Raw genomic sequence first — 8,674 nt, 5'->3', positions numbered from 1 at the left:
CAAGGTTAAGGAGGCAGTACCTGACATTTATTAGTGGAATTTCTGTTTCTATGATGAATGTGGAGATTTTGGGTGACCGCCTGTAAAGGTGATACATAGGGGGATGACGAACCCCAGGCTTTTCCTTAAAAGATACATCCAGTTTAGGGGAAGACATACATATACAAAGTCAATATTGAAAAGATTATATGCTAAATAAATGCAGGATCTATAAAAGTAGAGAGGAGGGGCAAGAGATGTGCTCAAGCTTATAGCAGCGCAACGGTTGCTGGAGCAGTGCCCTGAGCTGGCCCTTTAAGGATCTCAGCTCTATGCTGGTGAATAGGCAGAGCCTTCCAGGGCTCTTAAACTGATGCGGGGGTGGGGGTTGATTTTGCTGACAAAACCTGTTAAGAATACTGTAAAATCCTGGGAGCCTAAAATGTCAAGATATGTCAAGTAATTTTTCTTTCTTTCTTTTTTTTTTTAATTCAGGTTCTAGGGTACATGTGCACAACGTGCAGGTTTGTTACATAGGTATACGTGTGCCATGTTGGTTTGCTGCACCCATCAACTCGTCATTTACATTCCGTATTTCTCCTAATGCTATCCCTCCCCCAGCCCCGCAGCCCCCGACAGGCCCCCGTGTGTGATGTTCCCCGCCCTGTGTCCAAGTGTTCTCAGTGTTCAATTCCCACCTATGAGAACATGCGGTGTTTGGTTTTCTGTCCTTGTGATAGTTTGCTGAGAATGATGGTTTCCAGTTTCGTCCATGTCCCTGCAAAGGATATGAACTCATCCTTTTTACAGCTGCATAGTATTTCATGGTGTATATGTGCCACATTTTCTTAATCCAGTCTATCATTGATGGACATTTGGGTTGGTTCCAAGTCTTTGCTATTGTGAATAGTGCCACAATAAACATACGTGTGCATGTATCTTTATAGCAGCATGATTTATAATCCTTTGGGTATATACCCAGCAATGGGATGGCTGGGTCAAATGGTATTTCTAGTTCTAGATCCTTGAGGAATCGCCACACTGTCTTTCACAATGGTTGAATTAATTTACACTCCCTCCAACAGTGTAAAAGTGTTCCTCTTTCTCCACATCCTCTCCAGCATCTGTTGTTTCCTGACTTTTTAATGATCGCCATTCTAACTGGCATGAGATGGTATCTCATTGTGGTTTTGATTTGCATTTCTCTGATGACCAGTGATGATGAGCATTTTTTCATGTGTCTGTTGGCTGCATAAATGTCTTCTTTTGAGAAGTGTCTGTTCATATCCTTTGCCCACTTTTTGATGGGGTTGTTTGTTTTTTTTTCTTGTAAATTTGTTTAAGTTCTTTGTAGATTCTGGATATTAGCCCTTTGTCAGATGGGTAGATTGCAAAAATTTTCTCCCATTCTGTAGGTTGCCTGTTCGCTCTGATGGTAGTTTCTTTGCCATGCAGAAGCTCTTTAGTTTAATTATATCCCATTTGTCTATTCTGGCTTTTGTTGCCATTGCTTGTGGTGTTTTAGTCAGGAAGTCTTTGCCCATGCCTATGTCCTGAATGGTATTGCCTATGTTTTCTTCTAGGGTTTTTATGGTTTTAGGTCTAACATTTAAGTCTTTACTCCATCTTGAATTAATTTTTGTATAAGGTGTAAGGAAGGGATCCAGTTTCAGCTTTCTACATATGGCTAGCCAGTTTTCCTGGCACCATTTATTAAATAGGGAATCCTTTCCCCATTTCTTGTTTTTGTCAATTTGTCAAAGAGCAGATGGTTGTAGATGTGTGGTGTTATTTCTGAGGCCTATGTTCTGTTCTGTTGGTCTATATATCTGTTTTGGTGCTAGTACCATGCCGTTTTGGTTACTGTAGCCTTGTAGTATAGTTTGAAGTCAGGTAGCGTGGTGCCTCTAGCTTTGTTCTTTTTGCTTAGGATTGTATTGGCAATGCAGGCTCTTTTTTGGTTCCATATGAAGTTTAAAGTAGTTTTTTCCAATTCTGTGAAGAAAGTCTTTGGTAGCTTGATGGGGATGGCATTGAATCTATAAATTACCTTGGGCAGTATGGCCATTTTCACAATACTGATTCTTCCTATCCATGAGCATGGAATGTTCTTCCATTTGTTTGTGTCCTCTTTTATTTCATTGAGCAGTGGTTTGTAGTTCTCCTTGACGAGGTCCTTCACAACCCTTGTAAGTTGGATTCCTAGGTATTTTATTCTCTTTGTAGCAATTGTGAATGGGAGTTCACTCATGATTTGGCTCTCTGTTATTGTCTGTTATTGGTGTATAGGAGTGCTTGTGATTTTTGCACATTGATTTTGTATCCTGAGACTTTGCTGAAGTTGCTTATCAGCTTAAGGAGATCTTGGGTGAGACAATGGGGTTTTCTAAATATACAATCATGTCATCTGCAAACAGGGACAATTTGACTTCCTCTTTTCCTAATTGAATACCCTTTATTTCTTTCTCTTGCCTGATTGCCCTGGCCAGAACCTCCAACACTATGTTGAATAGGAGTGGTGAGAGAGGGCATCCTTGTCTTGTGCTGGTTTTCAAAGGGAATGCTTCCCGTTTTTGCCCATTCAGTATGATATTGGCTGTGGGTTTGTCATAAATAGCTCTTACTATTTTGAGATACGTTCCATCAATACCTAGTTTATTGAGAGCTTTTAGCATGAAGGGCTGCTGAATTTTGTCGAAGGTCTTTTCTGCATTGATAAAATCATGTGGTTTTTGTCATTGGTTTTGTTTATGTGACGGATTACGTTTATTAATTTGTGTATGTTGAACCAGCCTTGCATCCCAGGGATGAACCCAACTTGATTGTGGTGGATAAGCTTTTTGATGTGCCACTGGATTCGGTTTGCCAGTATTTTATTGAGAATTTTCGCATCAATGTTCATCAGGCGTATTGGCCTAAAATTCTCTTTTTTGTTATGTCTCTGCCGGGCATTAGTATCAGGATGATGCTGGCCTCATAAAATGAGTTAGGGAGTCCCTTTTTTTCTATTGATTGGAATAGTTTCAGAAGGAATGGTACCAGCTCCTCTTTGTAGCTCTAATAGAATTCGGCTGTGAATCTGTCTGGTCCTGGATTTTTTTTTGGTTGGTAGGCTATTAATTATTGTCTCAATTTCAGAGCCTGTTATTGGTCTATTCAGAGATTCAACTTCTTCCTGGTTTAGTCTTGGGAAGGTGTATGTGTCCAGGAATTTATCCATTTCTTCTAGATTTTCTAGTTTATTTGCGTAGAGGTGTTTATAGCATTCTCTGGCGGTAGTTTGTATTTTTGTGGGATTGGTGGTGATATCCCCTTTATCATCTTTTATTGCATCTGTTTGATTATTCTCTCTTTTCTTCTTTATTAGTCTTGCCAGCGGTCTATCAATTTTGTTGATCTTTTCAAAACACCAGCTCCTGGATTCATTGATTTTTTGAAGGGTTTTTTGTGTCTCTGTCTCCTTCAGTTCTGCTCTGATCTTAGTTATTTCTTGCCTTCTGCTAGCTTTTGAATGTATTTGCTCTTGCTTCTCTAGTTCTTTTAATTGTGATGTTAGGGTGTTGATTTTAGATCTTTCCTGCCTTCTCTTGTGGGCATTTAGTGCTGTAAATTTCCCTCTATGCACTGCTTTAAATATGTCCCAGAGATTCTGGTACGTTGTGTCTTTGTTCTCATTGCTTTCAAAGAACATCATTATTTCTGCCTTCATTTCATTATTTACCCAGTAGTCGTTCGGGAGCAGGTTGTTCAGTTTCCATGTAATTGTGCGGTTTTGAGTGAGTTTCTTAATCCTGAGTTCTAATTTGATTGCACTGTGGTCTGAGAGACAGTTTGTTGTGATTTATGTTATTTTACATTTGCTGAAGAGTGCTTTACTTCCAATTATGTGGTCCATTTTAGAATAAGTGTGATGTGGCCGGGCGCGGTGGCTCACGCTTGTAATCCCAGCACTTTGGGAGGCCGAGGCGGGCGGATCACAAGGTCAGGAGTTCGAGACCACGGTGAAACCCCGTCTCTACTAAAAAACACAAAAAATTAGCCGGGCGTGGTGGCGGGCGCCTGTAGTCCCAGCTACTCGGGGAGGCTGAGGCAGGAGAATGGCGTGAACCCGGGAGGCGGAGCTTGCAGTGAGCCGAGGTCGAGCCACTGCACTCCAGCCTGGGTGACAAAGTGAGACTCTGTCTCAAAAAAAAAAAAAAAAAAAAAAAAAGAATAAGTGTGATGTGGTGCTGAGAAGAGTGTATATTTTGTTGATTTGGGGTGGAGAGTTCTGTAGATGTCTATTAGGTCTGCTTGGTGCAGAGCTGAGTTCAAGTCCTGGATATCCTTGTTAACCTTCTGTCTTGTTGATCTGTTTAATATTGTATGTCAAGTAATTTTTCAAGTAACTTGTGCTGTCAAGTGGCACTAAGTGTGTATTACTTTAGGCATATATAATCCAAGGTAATTTTGTCCTCATATAAAATGATGTTTACATTGCGAATTTACCTTGGAATTCTCTTGGAGCTGCTCACACAGTATATGGCATACCTGTAGGTGCTCAGTAAATATTTGTTGTTCTGAGGGTTTTCTTAGAAAGAATTCACGTTTAGAGAACTCAAATGATGGTGTTAAAGAGGCAGCCCGGCCGGGAGCGGTGGCTCACACCTGAAATCCCAGGACTTTGGGAGGCCAAGGCTGGCGGATCACCTGAGGTCCAGAGTTTGAGACCAGCCTGACCAACATGGAGAAACTACGTCTGTTCTAAAAATACAACATCAGCTGGGCATGGTGGCACATGCCTGTAATCCCAGCTACTTCGGAGGTTGAGGCAGGAGAATCGCTTGAACCTGGAAGGCAAAAGTTGCAGTGAGCCGAGATCCACCATTGCTCTCCAGCCTAAGCAAGAAGAGCGAAACTTCACCTCAAAAAAAAAGAGGCGCCCGGGCGCAGTGGCTCACGCAAGTAATTCCAGCACTTTGGGAGGCCAAGGTGGGCAGATCAAGAGGTCAGATCAAGAGGAGATTGAGACTGTCCTGGCTAACACGGTGAAACCCCGTCTCTACTAAAAAATACAAAAAATTAGCCAGGCGTTGTGGCGGGTGCCTGTAGTCCCAGCTACTCTGGAGGCCGAGGCAGGAGAATGGCACGAACCCGGGAGGCGGAGCTTGCAGTAAGCCGAGATCACGCCACTGCACTCCAGCCTGGGCGACAGAGTGAGACTCCATCTCAAAAAAAAAAAAAAATGACACAGAACACAAAAGCTTGCCCAAGATCACGCCACTGCACTCCAGCCTGGGGGACAACAGATCGAGACTATGTCTCAAAAAAAAAAAAAAAAAAAAAAAAGAGAGGCAGCCCATTTCCAGGCGGATAGTGTTAAGGGGAAAAAAAAAGAGGATGGAGGCCAACCCAAAGGGGGCGCCAATCCCCTGTCCAACACCTTCTCACCAAAAGTTCCCGTTTGGCTGGAGGCAGACCCTGTGGCTCTGACCAGACTTCTCTGGCAGCAATCCTCCGCCATTTGTATCTTAAGAAGGCCCTCACCCTCTTTGAGTGGAGTCAGAGGATGCCTCAGATTCCAGATGTAAGCATCAGAACTGCTTTCTGTCAAGAGCTCCCTAATTTTGGGAAAGAAGAGCCTGTCCCACACTGTCAGGCCCTGAGGTCAGCAGATCTGCTCCTCCTTCCCGTGCAGTAGGTCTAGGTGCTGATGAGGGCAGTCCAGGGCGCTCTTGTTCTGGGACAGGCTCCAGTCCCCTTGCTCCAGCAGGTCTGGGGCAAGGAGGTCAGAGGTGGTGGGAGGGCCCCTGCTCTCTGTTTCCACTTCGTCTGGATCCTTGCTGCTGCAAAGTGGCACTGATTCTAGCTCTGTCCCTTCCTCCTTGGCTTTCTGGCTTCGATAGGGCCAGTGGCAGTGTCCACTCCTACAAACTTGATTGGAAGCCACATTCCTCTGGCTCACATATACTTCCAGCATGTAGTAAACGGTCCAGAAGACGGTGAAACAGCCTACCAGCACCAGGGTCTGGGGCCGAGGCAAGCACCTACGTGAGGCACTGTTTCCCGAAGCCTACAGCCTTTCTCAGCCCAGGACAATGAGCTCAGAAAGTCTTTATCCTTCTAGGGACTGCCTTTTTCACCCAAACTGTTCCCTCTGCCCCCTCCCCCGACAAGGCCTGTCCTGTAAGAGTTAGGCTAGCAGGGTAGGAGCAATGCTATGAAACCACTGCTGGGACCCAGGTCTTCCCAGTCCTTCACCCCGCAGGTCACCCTGAGAAACACACTAAGAACTCCATCCCCCAGACAGGACAGTCCCATCTACCCGCAGCTTGAGTCTTGGCCCTAGTACCTTGAGGGTGTTGGGGGTGATGGTGTAACCATCTTCCTCAGGAATTTTCAGCCCCGGTGGGCAGGGCAGGGCGAAGTCATCGTGCAGGTATTTTCCACTCATGGCACTCTCTAACAGCCTGTGGAGAAGAAAAGAGGTGACGATGCCCCACTGACTATGGTTCCTATACCATCTGCCCTCACCCATTTTCCCGCCTTACAGGTGAAGACAGGGAAGCCCCACAGCAAAAAGGAGAGGCCCAGACTGTGAGTTCCCAGCCCGGGGCTCCATCTACCGGCTTGATGCTGGAGCTGGGAAGCACAGCTGGGGTTCAGAGGGCGAAGGGGTCCCTAGGCGGCCCTTCCCCTGTGACTGGCCTTCCCTCTGACACATGCGGCTTTACCCACCTTTGTCTGTCCCTGATGTCTACTGGACTCCACACAGAGCCATATAGGGTCAGCTGCCATTGCCGGAGGATGCCAACCTGGAATGACTCATCCCCTAGGGCAGCAAGGGGCAGCTCGTGAGCCACGCCCCTCTGTCAGCCATGCCAGACAGCAGAGGCCCTGCCCGCCCTGCCACCCAAAGGGGCTCAGGCCACATGGTCTGCTCCAGGAGCTGCCTCACTGTGTCCCACTGACCCCAGGTTCTGCAGAAGGGCCTCACTGGGTGCCCTTAGGGATGGAAAGGGTTGAAAGGCTGTACTCCAAAGCAGAGTCTTGCTTTTCTCTCCCGTATTTTGGGGGTTCAGCTGGGATTAGAAAAAAATGTCTTTGTACCAAATTAAAGAAAGCTTTGAAAACCACTGGCCTAGAGAATACCTAACTGACTGGAGGATGGGAGGGTGGAGCTCAATTTCCAGTCTATAAGCTGATACTAAAGATATTCACAATTCATGGATATTGTGGCCTTCACTTATGGTGACCTTCCACAAGTCACCTCAAACCTCTGGGCCAGTTTAAAAAAAAATGGTGAAATGAGTCCTGCCCTTACCTGCCTACCGGGGCTGGCCGAAGGATGGTTATATGTAAAAGGACTTGAAATGTGGTTTCGACAAGGACTTTTTGTTGCTATCCTGAGGAAAAATGGATGGGTCACTCCTCCAAGGAATATGAGAGGTAGTATAAATGAACAATTTCAGATAGCAATGCCCATTTCACGGATGGGGCACACTCTTGGCATCAACCCTCTTGGTCCAATGGCAACCCTATATATTGCACACGGGACACTTTCTGTGGGGACTCTTGAGATGCAGAGGGACCAGATAACAAGCAGGAAAGGCAGGGCCTGGTGTGAGGACACGAAACTCACCAACATCCCTGATGACAAGCCTGCAGGTCCCTCGGGCTCTCTCCTCCCAGCATCGCACAGTGGAGAAGGTCCAGTCATTGAAGCCGTTGGGATCCCTGAGGAAAGAACACAGCAGAAACAGGTGGAAGGCGTGGGCCAGAGAGCTGACCTTCCCCCAGCAACACTTTCTTACTGTAGTAGCCATGGAAACAACTTGGGAGGGTGCCACGAGGGCTTCTCAGGTGCCCCTTGCCCCTGGGGTCTCATGGAAGGAGGAACTTGTGTTAACGTGGTGTGGTGGAAAAAGCAAGCATGGAGCGCGCACAGGCTTGGAGTCCCACGGATCTAGGTTTATTCCTATTCTCTTGGGCACTTACTAGCTCCATGACTTGTTTTCTTTTCTTTTTTTTTTTTTTTTTGGAGACAGATTCTCACTCTGTTGTCCAAGCTGGAGTGCAGTGGCATGATCACAGCTCACTGCAGCCTTGACTTCCTGGGTTCAAGTGATCCTCCCACCTCAGTCTCCTGAGTAGCTGGGACTATAGGCCTGTAAGGCTAATCTTTAAATTTTTTGTAGAGACAGGGTCTCACTTTGTTGCCCAGGCTGGTCTTGAACTCCTGAGTTCAAGTGATTCTCCTGCCTTGACCTCCCAAAGTGCTGGGATTACAGGTGTGAGCCACTACACCCAGCCAGTTTCCTCATTTGTAAAAGGAGGTTACAAAGTCTAATCTAGGGGGTTCTTAGAAGGATTAGAGAACATGTATGTGAGGTGCAGGGCCTAGCGCTTGAAGAAGGCATGTGACGAAAGGCTTCCAGCCGCCAGGGATAGCCAGAGCCACAGTAGTTTAGGACAGTGCCAGGATCCACTTCTCCCATTTCTTTTCCCTGGAAAGGCCCTTGCTGAAAAGGTTGCTCAGGCCTCGGGCAGGTGTACATACGAGTCCATGCTGCCGGGGGCGCCGATGAGGGACATCATGCCGCTGGGGCAGAACAGCTTCAGCTCTAAGCTGCCGCGCCGTGGGTGAGTGATGGAGACTGTCACTGCCACATGCTCCAGGGTCTTCAGCTCCGACATATCCAAGTCCATCCTGCTG

At 46.4% G+C, this 8,674-nt stretch overlaps 1 protein-coding gene across 1 annotated transcript; it reads right to left on the bottom strand.

Annotated features, from left to right (window-relative positions):
• Positions 1-5,382: 5,382 nt before the first annotated feature.
• On the bottom strand, positions 5,383-8,667 carry LOC107967306 (proprotein convertase subtilisin/kexin type 7-like). Its single transcript, XM_063784644.1, has 6 exons — positions 8,519-8,667; positions 7,601-7,695; positions 6,917-6,963; positions 6,697-6,827; positions 6,311-6,428; positions 5,383-5,986 (listed from the first exon to the last, which is right to left on the bottom strand). Exons 1-6 carry the CDS (start codon positions 8,665-8,667, stop codon positions 5,627-5,629), a joined length of 900 nt encoding a protein of 299 aa, XP_063640714.1. The 3' UTR covers positions 5,383-5,626.
• Between the last annotated feature and the right edge of the window lie 7 nt (positions 8,668-8,674).

This window comes from Pan troglodytes, chromosome 9 (assembly GCF_028858775.2).
Source record: "Pan troglodytes isolate AG18354 chromosome 9, NHGRI_mPanTro3-v2.0_pri, whole genome shotgun sequence".
NCBI lineage: Eukaryota > Metazoa > Chordata > Mammalia > Primates > Hominidae > Pan > Pan troglodytes.
The sequence above is the reverse complement of the archived record's forward strand: the minus strand, read 5'-3'. Positions and strand labels throughout refer to the sequence as shown.

Excerpts from the sequence above, each read along its gene's own strand:
- LOC107967306 (XM_063784644.1), bottom strand. The coding sequence starts at position 8,667 with ATGGACTTGGATATGTCGGAGCTGAAGACCCTGGAGCATGTGGCAGTG. Across the intron at positions 7,696-8,518 it reads GCCCCCGGCAGCATGGACTC|GGATCCCAACGGCTTCAATG; the intron begins GTATGTACACCT and ends TTCTTTCCTCAG. Across the intron at positions 5,987-6,310 it reads TCACCCCCAACACCCTCAAG|ACCCTGGTGCTGGTAGGCTG; the intron begins GTACTAGGGCCA and ends CCTCGGCCCCAG.